Raw genomic sequence first — 23,563 nt, forward strand, 5'->3', positions numbered from 1 at the left:
TGTACACCATAATCATATCGTAGTTTTGGCATGTGAAACCTCACGATGTAATTTTAAATTTTTAAAGCACAAGTGTTTCTCGTTCCGTTCACTCTTAGGCGTGCACATGTAAAGAAAGCTGGAGGCTAGATGAATTGAAATGTAGAAATACATGATCAAGAAAACGATGATGCCTTTGAGCTTTTTGTTAAGAAGTGCCGGCATTTAAAACCGTTGTGAACCGTGGGGGCACTTATGCTGCCACTTTTACAGTTAATGCATTTGGATAGCCCATTATTTTTTCCCTCGTGCTTGCTTTTTACTTCTGTTGTCGGCTGCCTGTCTGTTCTGTCAACAGTGGCCTGCTCCTGACATACAACCAGACGAAGAAGTCTCACCAAACGAAGAGCAGCGCCAGCCTCTGGAACATGATCTCCATGGTCTTCCACAGATACTGGAGGTACTGCACGCTTATCAGTCAATGAAGAGTACGATCACTCCCGTGTTCGTCTTCTTCAAGCGTATAACAAATCGCATGTACGGTAGTTTAACGTTAATATCGCAGTACTAGTGCATGCTGAAAAAGTGAAACCTCGCAAAAATGTGCCCTCAGTCAACGAGTGTCTCGCCTCTTTAAGTATAGCACGTCTTTTTTTTTGCGTTTTATAGTATTTTCTTGTGGTCGTTGGTATTTCCTACTTCTTTTAATTTCTCTCTCTCCTTTAGCCTGTTACAGTAATACTTATAACAGTCCAAGAAAGTGTCGCGAATCGATCTCCTTTCTCATATGCCGAATAATATCAGATATACTGCAATGTTCACACGTTAGTTCAATATTACATGTTTACGACGGCTGCTATTGATATGATGCATATATCACTCAAGCAACCAGTAGATAAAATGTATCATACATGTATTAGACTTGCACGTTTAAGGGTAGGCAGACGCGGGAGCCGTTGGAGCAGGTATTGACAAAGGTGGCTCGTCACATTGTCACCGAACTGATATGCTCCAAATGATGACAGGGTATCCACACATGCGCAGGTACACTACACAGCGCCTGCACCTACGTATAGCACAGGTGCTAATGGCGTGCCACGCGCACACGCGGTGTCTGCTGTCAAGTAATGCCAGTCGGAAAGTATGCTTCAATGTTGCCCACACACAGCACTTGACATGGTCATCCTTTAGGATCAAAGGGGTCCGCTAGAAGTGTTTTGACGCCACATATTTGGCATACACCGGCTCGCCCACTGTTTAACTGTGACTATCACGTTCGACGGTGACACTAATAGTTCGCTTTGAGGTGTCATTCTTTACCTCTTGCACTGAAACTAGCCGGGAGACATGACGGGTAACGAGGAAGTTGGCTAGCTTGTACAAACTCCAGCTCGATACCTTAGGTTAAGTGACCACTGAGAACAAGCATCAGTGTTTCGCTTTGTGTGTACACTGAAGAATTAGGAACACACCAAAGACAAATATTAGGATAAGCTAGCTTGACAGGTAACATCCCTGTTGAATTACGAATATGGCAGCCTTACAAACAAAGGGCGGGTGGAGTTGTCACGTTGAAGGAGACGTCACGTTGGTGGAGACGTCAAGCTAGTGAATTGTGTCTCGATAAATGTGCTTTATTAATATTTGTTATGTTTACAAATTATTTATAGCAGAAAACACAAAAATACGACAAACCTACCACCATATCTTTCCGGAGTCACAGGACATCTGAAATGAGATATGTTGCAGCTCCATGCATTTGTCACCAGACACTCCAGTGACGACATACCTGAATCAGGAAAAGGAGGCGTACATAGCGTTGATGCCAGCCGTTTTTGTGAAGCTGACGTGATTTCGGGGAAGGTCCTCTGAGAATGATGTGTGCATGTGGGTTTCTCTGCGTGCAGGATGACGCCGGGATTCGGACTTGCCACGGCGCTGTTCGTGCTGATGCCGGCGTTTGGAAGTGGGCCCATGTGGGGCGACGTGCTGGGCCTGGCCACTGAGAACTGCAGGCTTTATTGGTGGACCAACCTGCTCTATTTCAGCAACTACCTGCCGTACAGCAAAATGGTATGCTGGCACTCGCGAGCTGCTCTCTGCTACTTTCTGCAAAGTTAATCTTTTTATAGATTTTTTTTTGTTTTGAAGCAAAATGGAACTTACAACACAAACACTAAAAAGTACCTAACACACATATACGAAAAAATCACTACTTCTTGCAAGACTTGTTGGTTCATACATATTACGGTGTAAAAGGACGTGAAGTAATATGTATTCGAAGAAGTTTGTTTCGTGGAAAAAGTCTAGCAAGGGCTGCTGAAACGGCCCATGTATGCAACGTTGCAGCTCAGGAGCGCGGCCCAGACGAAGATCGGTTGCCCTTAGAGATCGTTACAGGCAGTAGGGCGTAGAGGCAAGATGTATCTCTGGGTATGTAGCTACCTACAAATGAGATATTTCTTCATACTCACCAAGGACGGCCCGACTTCCCAGAATTATACAGTAACCGCGCGGTCCCTCAGGGTGGAGTACTTAGCCCAACGCTCTTCAATCTATCACTCGTTGGACTCGCTGACATCCTTCCAAGTGCCGTGTTCGGCATTCCATCTTTGCCAACGACATTTGTACTTGGACGTTAGGTGTGACGCGGCTTCAGCTTCCCGGGAGGCTTCAGAAGCCAGTAACTTTGACACCATCCTACATTCGCGAACAAGAACAGCAAATTTAATGTGAAAAGGCGGCATATGCGGAGGTCATTTACCAGAAAAAGAATATATCCATACTTATTTTCCGTCAACGGACAGCTCATCTCGTGCAGCACAAGTCATAGATTTTGGGGGCGGTTATTGACACAGACCTCTCCTGAACTCATGTGAATTACCTTAAGTAACCGCTGACGGCAATTTGCCATTTGTTCAGGTTTCAAACAAGAAATACTTGGTGAGTGTCAATACACTCTATGCTGCAACTTTACAGGGTCCTTATTTATTGGATTTCTATGGTACAGCCTATCTGTCATCTCCAACACATGCAGAACTAACCTGGATACAATCCAAATGATTCAAGCAACCCTTCACTATATGCCTCGGTCAACCATGAAGCGTATAAACGACAGAGGCTATTGTAATCACTTAAGATTTTGCAATCAGGACGAATATTTTCATTGAGACAATGCGCGTACAAAGCAGACATTCACCTGGAACCCTACCCACCGCCTCACCAGCCTCCCAGCGGAAAGGTCCCATACGACATTCAGTGCAACTGCCTTCACACATCATGCACCTGCGGCTAGGCCAATTATTCCTCCATGGTGTGTGAGCCGTCCTCCAGTAAAAGGCACAATTCCAGGATTTGAGAAAATGTCTGACTTTCGGTCATCTACACTCAAGCAACTCAGTTTACTCCTCTTGTACGAGAAATACGGCAACTGCACACACGTTTTTACTGATGGCTCGACTATATCGACTAATTGAGGTTGCGTTACAAGCCGGCATTACAATGTGCGTAGTGCTTTCTCCTATATGTAACTTGGAACCAACTGACGTGGGAACTCAGGGAGCTCAAACAACGCTTGAAATAAAAAGGCCACGAATTTTTTGTTGAATGTTTACGCGGCCATTGCGGTTTCACTGAAAATTCTGACGCATTCAAGGCTGCTCAGGCGTCACATGAAGAAGACCACTGCGTCCCGATTTCACTTCCTAGGACAAACGCTGCGAAGCACGCATACTCTCGTTAGCTGAATGGAATATCGCACATGTAAGGCGTACACATAAGGCGCACCTGACTGCAATGACTGCAGAGAGTGAACCCATCGTTACAACTCGGATGCCCGCCAGGACTGCACCGACGCGAGGCATCTCTTATGTGTCGATTAGGGTTCGGAATTGATTTCATGAGAGCTTGCATGTATTCAGCGCAAAGTGAAATAGCGGACAGTCCTGCATATGATGTCGGCGACTGCGAGGAGAACATAGGCCACCTATTGTGTCACCGTACTCGATTCGACATACGAAGACAATCAATGTACAACGCATTAAGACGACTAGATGTTCGTCCACTGGGCGTACAGACACTACTGGAACACTTTTCGAGAACGACTAGTTCGTGCGAGAGCCTGGGACTGTGTGGTGGTGTCTCTACACGGTAGCACATTCACCGATTTCCTCTCTCTCTTCTTTATATTCCCCGTTTCCCTTCCCCCAGCGTAGGGTGGCCAGCCAGATGCTTCTCTGGTTAACATACCTGTCTTTATTGTCTCCCTCTCTCTCTCTCTCTCTCACAAACACACACACACACACACACACACACACACACTCAGGGACCGCGGACATGGTTGTTGTAGCCCGGGCACGACTAGCAAGTGTGTCATGTTCACTACCTTATTGGAGGGGGTACAAAACGGAAATGAGGACCTCTATGTCCCGTGGTACTGCTGTGGTCAGAGGGCGGTCACAGCGGGTGGAAATGTCGACACAAGTGTAAGCGCAACCCTGACGTGAAGTCTCCGAAGCGCCACCTCTCGGCGTGTGAGCCCACCTTGGAGGCCGAAAAACACGGAAGTATAAATGCTCGTGTGACGCGTAGAAAACTTTCCTTTTGACGTAGCAGTTTCCCACAGGCATCTTCGGGAAACTTCGGTACTGGGTGAGGCTGCGGGCGGGCGATTGGCAGAATCAGCTTCGAGCTGGTGAGGTAGAGTCGCGCGTGGGACCCACTTAACACGGATCAGTATATAGGGGCGTTTCTGGTCAGCTGCTGTATGACAGGTGTTAACAACATGGATCAAGCTACGCGACGGACGTCGTTAATTGCTAGCGTGAAGTCGGTGCGGATGACACGCTTCGAATACCGCGCGAAGTGGCGTCAGTGAGTTAAACCAACACCTCCTAAAACCATTTTCAGGCTTACACGTCACGTGACATGACGTAAGCCACGTTACGGCCCATTTGTGGCTTTATTAACGCATGTTTTACGTCCTAAATGACGGGATACAGTGTCGCGGTAGATTTTATGAAATGAAAAGCTGCGAAGCGACGTGAACACTTGTTCGGGCATTTTTCGTCTAGCACCCAAATTTCAGCCAGACTAGTCACTAGTATCTGCTCCCATTTTACGTGCAAGCGTACATGGCTAGCCAGTGAAATCGGCGATGTGATGCTTGCAGCCGCGAAGGAAGCGAGCGCTGGAGGAGGAAGGCGCCTGGAGGTGTAGAAGAAAATCGCTCGCCGGGGAATGTCCGAAGGAGCGCGCTGAGCGCGTTAGGGTGCCTCGATGTCAGCGCCGGCGCCCGAAGCGTGACATCGAGGCACCCTAGAGCGCGCGGCAAAGGAACGACACCTAGAGAAAGTCCAGGTGGCGTTCAGAAAAAATTGGAGGACGCTTAAGCTTCGCCTTCAAGAGTGGAACGCGACAGCGTTCCCATCGACCCGCCAAGGGGTGTAAGACAATGCGCTACGGCGCAGGGATCACTTACGAGGAGCCCCGCATCGGACTTTGCGCCCACCTATCACACGGATAACGTCGAGCAACGCAGCGTTCGGCGCGGCAACGAAACGTGCGCCTGAGCAAACGGAACGAACCAAAGAACTCGGTGTCTCGGAGGGGGAAACGATCTACGCCAGCCAAACGTCGTGATCGGCACGGGCAGAGAGATAGATAGATAGTAATCTAAAGAAAGGAACGGCGCTTGATTCTGCAACCCGCGTGGGAGCACGGCGAAGCGTCGTCAGGGGAGAGGGAGTCGGGGCCGCGACGCGCCTGGCACCGGTCCGCGCACAGCCCCAATGCGCGCATGGCGCGCCACCTGTCGGAGCAGCGCCGTACATTGAGAGGAGGGGGTCTTCTGTGTTTGCCGCAAGATGGCTCTGCGTGTGCGGTAAGCGCAGAAGAAATGTAGCGGAAACGTACTTCGCTACTCGTGTAAATGCGACTTCTGTAAGTAACATGCTCATAATTACCGATATACACCGCAGCATAACTTTCTACGGCACGTTTTTAAGGCAACACCACGTTCACTAGAAGCGCGTTTGTACCGCTTTCAAGCATCGAACTCGTGGCTCAGTGGTAGCGTCTCCGTCTCACACTCCGGAGACCTTGGTTCGTTTCCCACCCAGCCCATCTTGGAAGTTGCTTTTTATTTATGAAGTGCCTGCCGTGATTTATCGCTCACGGCCAACGCCGCGGACGCCAACACCGACAGCGACGCCGACGACACCGGCTTTTCTGCGACACGAGCTCCTAACGTTATCGCGTTAAAACGGGAGAGGATGCAGGAGGCGAAGTGTCGTGGAGGAGGAAGGTAGGCGGGGGAGGTGCGTGCGCCAGATTGACCTTCTCTGACAGTTGCTACAGGTTGCATGTGCGGTATGGAAGTACCGGGTTCGTCTCGTGGCGAGAACGCAGCACGCACAAAAGTATGAGTCGTCGGCGCACCTCGACTCTGCCGCGCAGCAGCGAGCGAAGTTAGCTTCGCGCTGTCTTTCGCTTCAACCCTGAGAACGCAGCACGCACAAAGGTATGAGCCGTTGAAGCGCCTAGACTGAGCCCTCAACGCAGATAGCTTTCAAGATAGGGCGCGTGCGGCCGCAGAATACGCAGCTGCTGCCGGAATACAACGCCGACCCCCCTCTCTCCCCTGTAGCTCACCCCGGTGCCTAGCGCGCGACAGAAGATGGAGCGCTTCCTTCCCGCATTCCTCTCCTGTGAGCGCGAGGCTGAGCCGTCATCGTCGGCTCACCGTCGCACGCTTTCACTCGCGTTACAGCATACGGCTCGCGGGTACGGTGTTATCGCCCTTGCACTTTATACGGAACATCGCGGCGACGACGAAGGCAGAAGTGCATCTGGAGTGTCCGTTTAATTGCTATCGCATTTATATACGAATGGCACCCATACATTCCAATGAACAAATAATGTCATCATTTTTGTTATTGAAATTATGTTATCGTGTGCGAAATGTAAGTACGCTTTATATGCATTCATTTGTACTGATTCTAAGTGCTGTTGTAACTGTGGGGTCTGAGACCTCTGTCAGGCTTTCGTGCCTTTAGTCCCAGTCTCCCCTCGCTCGGACGAGAAATAAAGTTGATTCATTCAATTCCGCGTAACCCGGGTTCACGAAGTGAAACGTCACTAATTTCCCCCCTTAATTTGTGAACAGTTGATTGCAAATGTGAACAGCCTAAATTATATTTGGATTAAGAAACATGTTCGTGTAATGAACTAACAAAGTTAGAAAGTGAATGAAAATATTTATTTCAATCAACTACAAAATGTATACGATGTACTAGGTATACACGATTCCGAGTTTGATTACTGAATACATGACCTTACTCAAAAAGGCAAAAACAATGTGAATTGGACATAGTGACATGCATGTACGGAAAATTCAAAGCCGTATTCATAAGAAGTTGTTTTTATTTTTCGCCAGCGTAGTCGTCTTCCGTTTGGCATTCAAGAGGCGAGAAGAGCTTTGGTGTTGATCAGATAACACGCAAAATATTTCAAAAAATATGCAGTAAGGGATTCATATCATGGATAGCATTCGAAAAAACACTGTCACCTGCTTTGCCGATCTCGGCTCCGTAATAGTTGTCATTGAGTGTAAGGTTATCGACAACTGCCATAGAAGCTTTCAGCCAAGGTCTGCTCTCCTTAGCAATGCTCAGAAATTGCCTATGTATTAATTTTTATTTTTTATTTTTTGAGTGGGGGCCTACGTTTTTGGCAGTAATGTTACTCGTGGGCGTATATTCAGTTCACGAAGTGTTGAGAAACGCAGCTTCTCTTGCTGAGCTTCGTTGCCACAGGTTTTTTTCGAGGCCCAAGGAAGTAGTGATTTTCGCCGGCTTCTGTTCACGTCAGGCGCCTCGTGTGGATTCTGCTCTGGCTTCGAAGGGTAGGGCGGGCACCCAAGAAACAATATTGGCGCAACACTATGTCGCAAGCAGTACGGCGCAATTCCACATCTAGAACTGTCCCTGTCCGCGGATCAGTTTACGATGTACTTCGCTCCTAACAAGAAGTGGTAAAATGAACGGCGCACACCTGCAAGAACGTAGAACACGTGTGGTAGTTTTCAGCGAGCTAACACCGTAGCAATCGCTGTTTTACTACTTCTGCAATGCGACGCTACCTCTTTTAGCGCCGTGTGTAAGGGCGCTACCCTGGCTTTTCTTGATCGTTTATTTTCTGGGTTACTTTCAATCTTCGCGTAATTTTGTATGGGTTTGCAACAGACGCGCCGGGTTGCACCAGGCTCGCGAAGAGCGCCAGACGCGTCTGCCGCTAATTCATTCGAAGCCGTATGCGTCGGATAAATCCTACGCGTGTGACGTGAAGTTTTAGTTGTTTAGATTTACCTTTTCGTCACCATCTCTTTTTAGTTATCTTAGATGGGAAGCCCTCAACAGGTCTTATGGCAGTGATCACGTGCCCGCAATCATCAAACTTTTGTCATCACCACCAACCTTAGTCACTAGGCCACGTCAGTAGAAATTACAGCTTGCTGACTGGCCGGTTTTTATGGGAAACGCGAAACTGGAAGTTGTCTTTTCACAAGAACTAAGCATTGACGAACTCAACAAAAAATCACTGAGGTCATAATATCTGCAGCAGAAAAGGCAATACCGCAGTCATCCGGTATTGTGCGCAAAAGGCTAAATCCCTGGTGGACGAACGAGTGTACCGAAGCCAAAAAGAAACAAAATAAGGCCTGGGGAATCCTACGGAGGTCCCCCACTTATAGCAACCTTTTAAATTTCAAACAGGCCAAAGCCAAAGCACGATTTATTCGAAGACAGGCAGAGAAATCGTCATGGCAAAAATACATATCTTCAATTAATAATACCGTCACGTCAAAACGAATGTGGGACCAGGTGAGGAAATTTAAAGGAGAGTACACATCATACACAATGCCACTACTCACATGTCCAGGCACACAAACAACACTACAGGAGCAGGCCAACTTATTAGGCGAACACTTTTACAAGGTCTCCAGCTCAGCAAACTACTCAAATGCTTTCTTAAAATATAACAAGTCGGCAGAGAAACAGAAACTGCCCACTACTGGGGCTTCAAATGAACCTTATAATAACGTCCTCACAATGCAAGAATTGAACAAGGTTCTCTCTGCCAGTAAAAAAACCGCAACAGTTCTTGACCGTATCCACTACACAATGCTGGCACACCTATCTCAAGCATCAGCAGAAACACTTCTTACATTTTTGAACAAGATCTGGGAATCTGCAGTAATGCCTACAGACTGGGAAAATGCAGTAGTAGTGCCTTTTTTGAAATCAGGTAAACCCGCAACGTCCCCAAGAAGCTACAGGCCCATTGCATTAACAAGCTGTCTAGCCAAATCCTACGAGAGTATAATAAACATAAGGCTCACATTCATCCTTGAATCAAGGAGCCTAATAGACATGCACCAGTGCGGATACAGAAAGGGCTGCTCGACAACTGACCACCTCCGTAGGACTAGATCATGAAATACGTAACGCGTTTCTACGCAAACAACACTGTCTCGCAATTTTTTTCGATCTAGAAAAAGCGTACGATACCACGTGATGGTATGAAATTTTAAGAGACCTGGCTGACTTGGGAGTGCGTGGCAGAATGCTACATTGTGTATCTGATTTTTGACAAATAGAACATTTCACGTGCGTCTCGGCACAATACTTTCACGCACATTTACACAGGAAAATGGCGTTCCACAGGGTTGCATTCTGAGCACGACACTCTTCATTATCAAAATGAACTCTGTTAATAAGATCATTTCATCCTCCGTTATGCACTCAATATATGTCGACGATTTGCAAGTGGCTTTCCGCGCCTCAAATGTACCCATTTGCGAATGGCAAGTACAGACAACTATAAATAATCTTACACAATGGGCTGACAAAAATGGATTCCATTTTTCAGCAGACAAAACTGTTATAGTTCTCTTCTCCCAGAAACGAGGGTTACACTGCAATCCAGTTCTCACATTGGATGGTACAACCTTGCCGGTCAAAGACGACCACAAATTTTAAGGCGTAACATTTGACACAAAGCTGAACTTCCTGGCCCACATTAACACAACTAAAATTAAAGCAAATAAAGCATTAAACATCCTCAAGGTGTTATCGCACAAGCACTGGGGATCTGGCCGAACTTGTCTACTACGTATATACCGGTCCCTTGTACGTAGCATCCTCGACTACGGTAGTGTAGTTTATGGTGCAGCTAGGCAGTCACATCAAGCGACTTGATCCAGTTCATAATCTCGGCCTATGACTGGGGAGCGGTGCCTACAGAACATCGCCTGTCCAAAGTTTATATGTTGACTGCAATGAGCCTTCTTTACAGCAACGCAGAGCACTACTTACACTTTCCTATGTACTACGAATTCGATCATCACCACAACATATTTGCTACAGCATCGTAACACAGTGCAAATCACGGATACACTACACAACCAAATCGAACATGATTCGGCCACTAATCTTACGACACGAAGAATACTGTCAGACTTATGATGTTCCTGAGGCCCTGCAGGTTGCTGAAAGGCCACCAAGATTGCCACCATGGTACGACTTTTCACAGCTATGTGACTGGACACTAATACATCTAAAGAAAAATGGCATTCCAAAAGAACACATATTACAAGAGTTCCTAGCTATTCAAGAAAAGTATAAAAACTACGTAGAATTTTACACTGACGGCTCTAAAACACAAGAATACGTAGGTGTCGGGATCATAACGGAAAATGTGGAATACAGCATTCGGATAAATAATATTTCTTCGGTCTTCAGCGCCGAAGTTTATGCGATATGGACGGCAGTAAAGAAAATAACCATCAACAAGCAGATGAATGCCATCATATATACCGATTCGTTGAGCGCACTCAGAGCTCTAAATCTTAACTCAGCTTCTGAACTCCTGCTTGGCGATATATTAAACATGATGGCTTATAATAAATACGGGAGAACCATGCGATTCTGCTGGGTCCCAAGCCATATTGGGATACCAGGGAATGAAGCAGCAGATAGATGCGAGTTCATGGCAGCGCACGAAGGCATAACACAAACAACACTTCCATACAGAGACAGTATCCGAGCGATTCATAAGGCCCTGGCATCAAAGTGGCAACTAGAATAGGACTCTTGCATAAATAACAAGTTACACACAATAAAACCCCTGCTTAGCGAGTGGAAGTCGTGCAGTCACCAGCAACGCTTCTATGAGGTGATACTATGTAGACTCCGAATCGGGCATACACACCTGACACATAATTTCCTACTTCAAAACGAAAGCCCGCCAACTTGCGAGAAGTGCCATGAACCACTCACAGTAATGCACATTATTATGACATGTCCACATATTGAAACACAAAGACGGAAGCTTTTACAGAATCTCTATAACTTACACATACCTTTACACTCCACCTCAATCTTCGGAGATGAACCGCTAGTGCCCTTCACTGACTTGTTCAGCTTTGTAGAAGAAATCGGTTGTTTATACGAACTCTAAAGTAACGCAGCTTTCGCTGCTTTAACATTTGATTTCTAAATATCTTGTGGCTGGCGCAGCATGGCTTTAGTCGCTTTTGCGCCGGTAAACCCGAATTAACTAACTAATTTACGAGAAAATGAATGTTCCCCCAGAAGCAACTACAAAGAATATTGCCCTAAAATACCGCTTTCAAGTGGCAGAACATGATTGACGACAATGAACGCTTCCAAAGGCAATGAACTGCAAAAAAGTACCTGGAATGGCACCAACACGAGTGCCACCATCCTTTGTAATTGAATATATTCGCGCTTTCTTTCCCTTGCATGCAACACTTGTTCGGCGTCACTTCAACTATTCAACCACACAGAGGTAATCCACCAGTCAAGACATGATGCGCGACGATTCTGAAAGCGAACCCGTACAGCGACGAAAAGTGGTCGTGGCACTGGCGAGCGCCTTCTAGGAACGACCAGCCGGCCGGAAGTGACGTCAAAATTTTGAGCGCCGGCCTGGAAATAGTTCTAGGAGGTGTTGGTTCAATGTGTAGCGACGAGTTCAGCGAGACACGCTGGTGGTTCAGGTTGGCTACGTACGGGCATGTCTGTCCTTCTTCGGCTAGTTTTGTCCGCACCATGCCAGCTTCGGTACTTCTATCGACATATCATGCAAAAGAGTTTTGGGGTGTGTCATCGGTGCGACTGGGACGGGCGACAAATGCCGTTGCCTGGCGAGAGACTGGGCAGTGGAGACGACCAAGTGGTTTGTTGTCCGTGAGTTGAGCTCGATGCCACGGCGGAAGCAGGGCTGTTGCGGCAGTTGGAGCAGAGAGGGAGAGATGCAAATGAGAGAAAGGTATGGAGGTTAACCAGAGCTAACCTCCCTGCCTTTTGCGTATCCCATGTGTGAAGCAACGGGGGAAAATGTTTATAGCTTGAGTGTGAGAGAACAACGGGACTGATGCACCAGCTCATCAGACGTATTGAGTTGGGCCTCAGCCTGTAAAATCGAAGCGGAAATCATGTGTAGTGGCCCTATGGTGGCACGCGGAGCCGCCCGATTCATGACATCCAGATGTGCCCATTTTTCCTTCGTGAGATTGTGGAATTCAGCTTCGCAGACGAGGTGTGGCTGAAAACTCTACAAGATGATGTGAATGGTGGTGTGCGCTCCACCATACTTCTCACCAATGGAGCGCATCTGCTGCATTGTCTCTGCAGTGCGCTGCTTTGCATTGATGATCCACGAGGAAGGAAAGCCACTCTGAGTGATTTGCGAGGCCCAGCGCGCGAGGAATTGACGCCTCCTGTATAAGTTCCAGACTGAAGAACAAATGAGTAGGCCGGTTTGAATGCAGACAGTGTCCGTACTTGTTTGTTACAGCCATATATGATGTTTTGTCATTCGATATTTCTCCTCTTATATGGCCAAATCAGGAATTAGTCACATTTAGAGCCGGTCGATGCGCCTGTTTTTTGACGGGAGCGATCAGGGTAGACAGTCCACATAACAATGTCGTCGGCATAGATGAAGTAAATTTCAGCAATAGCTGCCCGCCATGTTGCCAAGCTATTGGCACTAGAGCGATGTTGAAGCGTATTGTTGCGAGGATGGAGCCTTGTGGAACATCACGGTGTGAGGTGAACAATCCCCTTCTGCGTGACCAGCCAAGCAAACATAAATGGTTCGGATGCGAAAGAAGGCATCGGCGAACGTGCCCACGCGTCTTGGGAGGTGATTCCAGTGGAGGTTTCCCACTATTGCTTCAATGACGGACATGGTCGTAGGCTTTAGGGCTGTCCGTCACAATGTATGGTTCGTATCCGGCGAGAGCGATCTCTCAATAGAACATTGAATGAAATGTACACAAACCCATCTTTGGTAAAAATAACGTGAGCCTAATCCCTCTCTAGGCCGATCGAGGTGCTGCCGCGCCTACAGTTTATTGTAGCTGCCGGCCGTCCAAAGCGCCAATAGGTTGCCTAGTGATACGTCAGTAGTGACCGCAGAGACGGGGTGCAATGCACACTATACTGCCGCGGCCGACATTGTCTTCATTGGCGGTACAGCAGACGATGACCGCGTCGCTGTAATATGATAAAAAACAGCAAAATTATGGGGTTTTACGCGCCAAAACCACCATCTGATTAAGAGGCACGCCGTAGTGGGGCACTCCGGATTAATTTTGACCACCTGGGGCTCTTTAACATGCACCTAAATCTAAGTACACGGGTGTTTTAACGGGCCCCACCATAGGCGGAGACTTTTCATTTTTTCTGGGAGGAGGAGGAGGGGGGAGGGTGAGGGCTGGGGCCCGACTAGCCCTTGCCGAACCCCATATATATATATATATATATATATATATATATATATATATATATATATATATATATATATATATATATATATTCCTTGCACTTGAAGAAACTTCGTGTGACCTCGAAGAATTCAGCGCTGAAGTGACGGCGTTATATGAGTATACAGGGTGCCGACAGGGTGTCCCACATAACTTACAGGGTGTCCCACATAACTTAAAAATGAAAGGTGCGTCGGAAGCGAATTGAAACGAACTCATACTATTCGCAAAAGCCTATAGTAACTCAGACAATTTCTTGTTTTCCCCATAACTCACTAATTAATACGTTTAATTACTCAACTGTTCAATTATGGGCTGAGAACGCCAAGTATCATACACAGATTTGTAGAGCACCTTCAGAAACTCCCGATCGAGTTGTTTCCTTTACGATACTTCTCACGTAGTCCTTTTTTCCGGGTTGAAAGGAAAGCCCGCGGAACATGAAAAAAAAAAAAAAAAGCCACATGACGGAGCGCTTGCGCAATGGTATCGTGCGTTCAGTGAAGAAGTTCAAGAAAAATTGAACAATCGAGCAAGTGAACAAAAATTGCGTACAATTTTTTCCTACTGGCACAAAAACCTCACGAAGTATGAAAAAGACCACGTGAGTGCGCTCCCACCCGCTTTATAAAGCATTGCCCTCAAATAAGCTGATTGAAAGCGACTGCAATGCCTGTTCCATTGTTCCATTGGATTATTCCTCGCGAACCTAAAGAGACAGCGCATCACCTTGATAATGGTACGGAAGGAGCACCAACAGCAAGTTTCGCGGCTTCGCAGCTATTCCTTCCTCTCCTTTCTACGTCACACTTATTATCCGTCTCTCAAGGCTGACTGATCACATTGATAACAAAAGCTCCGTGATAACGCGGCCGAAGCGCCGCTCTGACCACGCACGAAATGCGAAAAGCAATGTAATAGGCATATATAGAATAGTTCAAAATCCCGGCTTTGCTCGCACCGCATCGAAAGAGTGCGCGCGAAGGTATATTTCGCACCAGAAACTTGCTTCAGACCAAAGCCAAAATAAAGTGAGCGTTTTATTTGTCATAAAATTATACGTGCTGCAAAAACAGGCTCGTGTCAAAAAATAAAAGCGAAATAAGCGTGAAACATCGCATCCAGCCAGTTTCGTGCTCGGCTGCTGCAGTGTGCTGGCTCCCCTCCCCATCTTGCTGATACCACAGAAATGGAAGACATGACAGCGGGTCTTCGCTGAGAAACTCATCCGCTACTCTCTCAAGGATTTCGTTCACGTAGCGCTGTCTAGTCAGTGTGTGATTGAACGACCACTGGTACTGGTGCCGATTGCGTTTTACCAAGTGTAGATTGGAGTCCCTCTAATTGTGTGTATTATGCAAATTCACCGAGGCGTTTCTGCGAAAACTGGCTTCATCTCTGCACATGACGCTGCTAGAAAAGTCTGGTGAGTGCCCAATTCGAGAAATCTAGACGATTCTAAGCATTCGTGCTGCTTAAGGTGGTACGGGTGAAAGGCCGTCATTTAGAATTCTCCAAACTGCTGACTTGGAAATTGGTACTTGGAATAATAATAATAATGATAATATCCTTTATTTCATGAAAATAGTACACATTCCAAAAACCGGTCAGCCCAAGCCATGGAGGCTTGTCGGGCTGTACTCGGCAGTCAGCGACAAGTACTAAAAAAATGAAAATAAAGCATGGTTAGCAAGCTATAAACAGAAGCAATTTACAAAAAGCAAACTACAACGAAAAAGGAGGCTACAACACAAAAGCAAAGTACCACAAAGAAAACGTTAGCTACGAGCAAACGCAAGCTAGAAAAGATACAAAGTGAAACAGACAAGGATACACACCAATCTAGACCAAACGAGACTAATCGAAACTATAGGATGGGCTCTAGTGAATGACAACTAAACAGAAGAATAATTAGTTTTGAGGTACAGCTTGAGTGTCCGTTTTGATGAGATAGAGTACAGTTCAGTGGGTAAAGAATTAAAAACGTTAGGAACATAATATTTTCTGGTATAACGACCAAAACGGGTATAACACCGCGGGGTAGTGAACGTATTATGGTGCCTCAGTGGTCTGGCAGGAATCAACGGAAAAAGAAAATCACTGTTCCAAAAATGTTTTATCACCACAGTTTGAAAAAATAATGCTTCAAATGAGGGTAACTGCAAAAAGGAAAATAGGTTAGTATTAGGAGGAATGGTCTCATTGTATGCAACGTTGCGAAGAACAGATTTCAGAATAGAATTCAATTTTGCGCGCCATGTAAATGAACAGTGATAAAATATGGTAATTCCGTATCTAAGATAGCTGTACACAAGTGCGTGAACAATGACTTTCCGGACAGAAAACGGGAACAGGTATCTGTAGTTATACAGAAGACAGGATACTGAACGTAGCTTTTTGCTAATACCTGTAAAATGAGTGCTCCATGTCATATGAGAATCAAACATGATGCCTAAATATTTTACATTAGTTGCGAACTCTAATGGTATGCATTTGCAGTTTGTACAATTAGAGTTGTGAACAAAAAATGGCACAGGACGATCAATTTTTTTATGGGGATTATGAAAGCAAACTAGTTTTGTCTTTTGTCTATTAATTCCAATTCCGTTACTTGTACACCAATCCATTACAGACGTGGCATCTGCTTGAAGGTTATGAACGCATGTATTAAATGATGCATGAGTTGATAGAAGGACAGTGTCGTCGGCGTACTGGAATACGCGGCATTTTGATACAATTTGAGGCAAATCATTGACGTATAGGTTAAATAAAAGTGGAGACAAAACAGACCCCTGGGGAACACCCAATTTTAACATTATTTTTGTACTGGAATAGTCACCTATGCGCACCACCTGAGAGCGATTGCTAAAATAACTAGACAATAACTTTATAAATGGGCCCCTGAAGCCAATTCTTTCTAGCTTATCAAGAAGTAATGTGTGAATAACGGAATCGAAAGCCTTACTTGCATCTAAAAAAAGAGCACATACGAATTCATTATTTTATTCATTACGAATTCAATGGGCGGCCACGTCCGGCACGCTAGCATGAGGATTTGAGGCCATAAATGCTAGAACATCCGTACGTAGGCTAGGACGCAAAGATGGAGTCTTCCACCGCTGTTTCTTGAAGCTGCCGGTTTGTCTCAGGTTTCCATAATTTCTGATGATAGTCGATGCGTTTGGTCTACCGCCAAACTACTATGACCGATATATATATATATATATATATATATATATATATATATATATATATATATATATATATATATATATATATATATATATATATATTGCGGCCTTCCTCTTGTTGCCATTTGCAGATCCCAAGGCAAGTATCATGTTCACCTTCTGCTCATTCGAGAAAGACATGGCGACTGGGACGAAACAAAACGCACGTTTATAGCTTTACACTGACGTTGTCAATTCGCTTTTGTGGTGATAGGTTTTCTGGCAAAAAAAAAATGAAGAGAGATCCGTGCACTTTATGTACGCTAAGACAGCAGCTATCACAGCTTGTTTCCTACTAGCACTAAACGAGACGGGCTACTTTGGCCGGAGCGCGGAAGAGAAGGCCCTAGCTCGATCACGATGTTTTTCCTTATTTCCTTTATTTCGTTCTTCATAACTGAGAGAGAGCCTGCTCGAGGGCGCTGCTTTATGATCCGGGTGGAAGTGCAGTCACGTGGTGTTCTCCATATTTCGCGGGGTTTATTTATCAGTTGGAAAAAAATTAGCACGCAATTAGTACGTCGCTGAAAATACCGCAGTTAAATGTCCCTTGGCTGTGCCTTCAGATCACTCATTGCCACTTTGATAATTGGGATAGTACGTCTCGAGTGAGATAATTAATTTCAACTACCGAATTAAATCTGAGTAACAAAAATTTACTGGCAGCTAGTCCACTATACTGTAAACAATGTGGATTAGGTTTTCTTCGAGTAACGCACGGCTCTTTTTTGAACTCTTGGTGCATGATACTTAATTGGGACACCCTGCATATATTTATGACCTTTGCATGCAAGTGACAATGTTTCCATCCTGTTGCGACTCGGGTTCCGAAGATGTGGAATGTACTTTGCTCGTGGAGGAGTAAGGGAACGTGGGGCTGGGCCCGATATCCAGGACGCTTTACAAACAAGTTTATATTACATATTCAGAGGGAAATTCAAAGTAGTACATAAAAAGTTAATGAAGAAGTTGTAGCAGCCGATGACTGCCGCCGTCCGTCGCTCTTTTTATTCTCTGCGTGGTCATTGTTCAGTTGCCTCACCCAATCCGGCGTCAGGAGACCAATGACCTAAGGTCCTACTAATCCGGAGGTTTGTTGCCCTTTCCCTCCTCAAGGGAGTTTTGTCGGAAACACACGCACATCACGGGCACAAACAGGGGATGGGGGATCGCACACTGACTCCGTCTCTGGTGCGGACGTGCCAATTTGGGAGGCTGACAGGTGAAGTACCGTATCCTTGCTAATTGCCCATTTGAGAACGACCTCGACGAGGCAGTCGGCCCGTTTTCCATAATCGCGTTATCCGTGACCCGAGGTTGCCGCGAGGTGGACGGCCGATCACAACAATCCCTAACAAATGTTGTAAATTATTAGACGTCTTTTTTTATGAGTCTAAAAGCACGCAAAGCAATTGAATCGTGGTGAACATATAGCAACATATTCATTCTCTAGGCATAGGCTATTCATACTTTTCGACATAACTTTTAACTGGCTACCTCCATGTCCTTCATAAATATAATTAACTTTGTCCTGTGTGTATATCTATATATATTGTGTATGTGCATGGTGTTTAGAGTGGAAAATAAAAGAATGTTCAAGTGAGAAAATACGGATGTGGCAGCCACCACTGGTGCTTCTAATGCGCTTGTCCTCCTATTGTCAGGATTTGCAAAAATAAAGCAAAAGCATGAATTAAAAGCCGTGTACGTCCGAGCCAACAGTGATGCAGTAACCAATTAGCCCCAGTAAAATTTCAAGTGAAAAGGTCGAGGAAAGTCAAAAGGAATCTCAAATGATGTGGATGACAAATCTCTGGTAATGACATTTTAGGTGTGTATGTGTGCGTGTGTGGGGGGGGGGGGTGGCCATCGGCGCCTATTGGCCCCACAGTACTTTATAGCTTTGTGTACTTCCCATAATTGACGCACATGCTTGAAAATTTCCCCATGAATGCCATGAAATGGCCCCCATCTTCAGGCAAATGTGAATATGACTTAAAGTTTTCGTAGTCTGCTTTTTTAGTCTTTCCGTAGTCTGTGCACCGTGGCCAATTAATACATATTTGATTATTTATTGTGACTCACCCAGTCATCCCACATGTTGCTAACTTATTGACGTTTTCTGCAAATCACCCACCGATATTCTTAGTTTCATCGCAAGCCCATTTTTAGTTCTGTTACAGCAACTGTTTCAAAAGCTTGGTGAATGTCGTCTGCATGTGTAAAGGATGCGAAGAGCCCATCAAGCCGTCGCATAATGGCGTTTCCCTCTCCTCCTCCTTTCACAGTATAGCGCTAGGAACACAATCAATCAATCAATCAATCAATCAATCAATCAATCAATCAATCAATCAATCAATCAATCAATCAATCAATCAATCAATCAATCAATCAATCAATCAAGCAATCAAAAAATCAATCAATCAATCTACTAGTCAATAAGTCCATAAATAAATCAATCAATAAAATTTTTAGTAGAATGAAATACACAACTGTGTAAGAAAACAGAAAGAAAACAAAGCTGTACGGTGTCTCTTGAAAGAGGCATCTCATCCTGACAGAAACGGAATTGATCTACTCGGGCACACTGGAAACGCAAAATTAACGTCTCTCGTAGAAGTCAGGCACCGTGTCCACAGGAAACTGCGACTGCTTTGTGACCGATGTGCGCGGGTCGTACGTGCCTTAGCATGATCCTATGCTTCTGCTATAATTGCGCACGGGGCGTGTGTGCGCGGCTGGTTATGTCCACCGACAAGGCCACGCACCGAGCACTTTTCTGCTGCGACTATATCAAATTGCAGTGTGACGCCTGACCCCTTGTTTACGCATCGCCGAACTTCGGGACCTCTCAGTCCGTGTTGTTAAGCAAGTTTCGAGTGTTTGGCTTGCCGCGAGGTTTACTCGCTCACTTATTTACTGTACAGACTAGCCTTCACGTATCACTGTTTCGCTTACCTTTTCACTCCCGCCACTTCCCAAGCCAATTCACCGCATGCCTTTAAGGGCAGAAATGTGAATAAAGACGTGCAAACAAGAACAACACGTGAGACCCAGAATGTTTCCCGCCAGCCACACGCTACACACATACACTTTATTCACGTATATGTGTGTGCGGTGGCGTACCGCTCCCTTCGCTTTCCCGTTTCTCCTTTTTCGAGCAGTTGCGTATGATGTCCTCCTTCTGGAGATGATTGCATGGAGCCCTTTCTTTGTAGTTCGCGTTGCGCTTGTATTATTTTACGTCGATCATACCGGTGACAGACGTACAAGTTCTCGTTTCTTGGAATAAGTCACGACCTAATAAGAGTCGCGCATGCGCAAGTCAGAACTCAGGAGACAGCCGCACTTATCCTGACTTACGCTCTCGCTGAGGATTTGTCTGAAAAAAAAAAAATTACCGACGATTACGTTACTTCCTAATGCGAAATTTGAGCGCAGCAAATAAGCTGTTTCGCCTTTTCGATAGATTGAGGCAAACAAATCGAGCAACACATGTATGCGCTATCACAGAATTTTTTTTTTATTTTTCACACGTATTCCTTTAACAAAGACTCCACTAACAGTTCTTGACAGTCATGAAGGAAGCTTTGTGGTCGGAGAAATAGACTGATATATGTTCGACTTGGTACACCAATGCTTGATTCTCAAAGACGAGATCTATACAAGTGCCTCGCGAGGTTGTCACAGCCGTGGGACGCGTTACGAGCGAGAGGAACGGGATGTTCTCCCGCATAAGTGTTAGGAAATTGCTGTTTGTCTTTATGTCAACATTAAAGTCCCATCGGTCGTCTCGCTCATGGCTCAGAAAGAACTGGCAGATAATTTCGCAGTGGCGAACGGCAGCGGCAATTTCGGCTCGGGCGGTGCACATATACAGATCCGCCGCCACCGATCTGGCTGTCTGATTGCCACCGCACAGGGCGAACGGCAGCGGCAATTTCGGCTCGGGCGGTGCACATATACAGATCCGCCGCCACCGATCTGGCTCTCTGATTGCCACCGCACAGGGGTTGCATTGGAGGAGGAGCGAAGAAAGGAATTAAGTTCGAGCCGGCGCTTTGACAACCGGAGACTCGCAGGAAGAGGGGGGAGGGGGGCGGCGTGTACACCCAGCGGCAAACGATGGGGGCAGAAGCGCGCGCAGCAAGCGGACAACACGATAAAGGGAGGAGGGAAGAGATAGCAGCGACTGACTGATGCCGCTGACGCCGATAGTGAGTCAACCCCAGCTGCGGAGTTGGTTTCAGGGACAACGCCGCCGATGCCGACACAAACAATAAGATACCCTCGCTTCCGCAGCGCTAAGAACCAGGTCTAGCCGTGGGAAGGTGGTCACGTATTCGTCGACGTGCCGGGGCCTACGTGAAATAACCGGCGCGTCGGCAACTGAAGAGCACCCTATCCGCCACACAAGAACGGGGGGGGGGGGGGGGGCCTTTCCTCCTCTTTCTGCATGGCGGCGACGGTGTTCTATGCAGTCACGTTATCTTGACTCTCTAGCGGCGTCAGCGGCATCCAGCGGTATCAGTCGGTCGCTGCTAGCGCTGGGGGGATGAAAGGGGGGCGGAGCTGGTTACGAGGCCGACGACAACGCCGACGACGACGCGAAACCCAGGAACGGACGCCAAAGAGCTGCGCTCTAAAATTGCCACGTGGGGAGAGGAGATGGAGGATGAACTTGGAGGAGCTTTCTAGAACTGGCCGTTTTTTTTTCCCCTTTTTGCCCTGCAAGAAAGAGTTTTTTGTGAACAGTGCGCAGCGCGCTCACGAGTATGAGAAATTGTCCTCTGGCTTGTATTTATTGTTATCCCGCGCATCCTCTATTTGCAGTGCATGCTGCACTCGTGGTTCCTATCACTGAATATGCAATACTTCGTCGTCGGTCTTCCCCTGGCTCTGGTGATGTTCAGGTGAGTGCAGAAGGCTCTCGTTCGCGGAGCCAGCGGTGAACACGATCGCCCGTAACGCATGCCAGTTTCGTAAACTCGTGATTTAATCACGTTAACTTATGGCGAAACTGAAAAAGAAATAAAAACAAAAAGACAAAAAAGCGTCTTACTCGGCGCCATCAACTATAATATCCACGACGCGGTGTGCCGTAACCGTTCGTCCTGCCTCATTCTGTTACGTTTTTCTGACGCACTTCTCCGCACAGCCCCATTCTGGTGACCACGCCGGCAGCGCGAGTTTTGTGCCAGCGCCTAAGCACGACGTGGAACTTGAATATAACTGCTGCACTGTTCCAGCCATTTGCTACAACGCGTGTTGCGTTCCAGAAGAGTTGCAAAATTGAAACAGCAGGTGATTGCTTTCGCGGTGGCTTAGGGACTGGGACTGGCCGGAACAAGTGAAAAATTCTTCCATTGGCCAGGAAATAAACTCAAAAGTTACTCCTAATTCATTTAAGCAGGACTGCTCCATGTTATTTGCTTCAAAGTTCTGTTAAAACTAAGCGTCTCAGAGAGAACCAATTCGCTGTATTATGCGTGCCGAAGGTAAAACAAAGCGGGGAAATAATAATTACTGGCGGGGTGATTGACGCGTGAAAGGACACATATGTCTGATTTACTAAGTGAATATTAAGCCTACCGACCTGTGCCCCATGTAGCTACTATTGCTTGCGAAGTGCCCCAAACAGTACTTCTTTCGTTCCATGACTGGGGTGTTTGTATTATTTTTCACCCATCTTGCTCATACTGTCTTTTTTTTCCGGAACCTTGGCCCCACCAGGAAACCGAAAGTGACTCTGCTAGTTCTCATGGCCCTAGTCATAGCCAGTTGCCTGGTCACTGGTACAGTTACCTACATGAACGAACTTCCTCCTGCCATGCTCATGATGACTGCGCGCTGGAGGTAAGTGCGTTGCCTATAGTGGTCAGATGCGCTCATCAAGAGAGATTGCTTCCACGAGGAAAATAAAAAAAGTGCGAGATGACCATTATATGTACAATGAAGGGAAAACCGGGAGTAATACCTCCATGCTAATAAGTTCAACGACTCAAAAAACACTACAGTATGACTATAGTCGAGGGAGCCGTTAAGGGTAGCGCTAAAACAACTATTTCTTCGTCTCTTAGCGTAAAATACGAAATACATACATTCTCCCCATGCACCTTATTGATGATGTTGGGAGGTGCTTAGTAATTAAAGTCCACGCACTTGCACATAAGAAACCAAAATTCAAGGCGTGTTATTTTGCTTATCTGAGAGGCAGCGCATTGATCATGTTACAGCATAATCGCCGTCGATGCCAGTGAAATTTTATGTTTGGGATAGCAGCCTTTTGAGGCATGCCCAGAAATAATCTTTGTTGCACTTCACGGCTTTCAACGACTGTCCTCTTTACTACTTGTTACAATAAAGAAGGTGTCCCGGCTATCATGCACTAAGATTTAAAAATATGCAAGTGCCACGTAGCTGTACTGAACCAGGAAAATATTGTTTGCCATCGCTTGGCGATACTCAGATAATTTTTTAATTCCGCCTAATTTCATGA

At 46.2% G+C, this 23,563-nt stretch overlaps 1 protein-coding gene across 1 annotated transcript in view; it reads left to right on the forward strand.

The window, feature by feature from the left end:
• Nucleotides 1-23,563, forward strand: part of LOC126546932 (nose resistant to fluoxetine protein 6-like) — a 121,579-nt gene that overhangs the window by 80,701 nt on the left and 17,315 nt on the right. The window contains exons 8-11 of the mRNA XM_055062615.2: nt 338-439; nt 1,887-2,052; nt 21,898-21,977; nt 22,798-22,920. Coding sequence (XP_054918590.2) covers nt 338-439; nt 1,887-2,052; nt 21,898-21,977; nt 22,798-22,920 — 471 coding nt within the window. The remainder of the gene's footprint in view (nt 1-337; nt 440-1,886; nt 2,053-21,897; nt 21,978-22,797; nt 22,921-23,563) is intronic.

Source organism: Dermacentor andersoni, chromosome 1 (genome assembly GCF_023375885.2).
Source record: "Dermacentor andersoni chromosome 1, qqDerAnde1_hic_scaffold, whole genome shotgun sequence".
NCBI lineage: Eukaryota > Metazoa > Arthropoda > Arachnida > Ixodida > Ixodidae > Dermacentor > Dermacentor andersoni.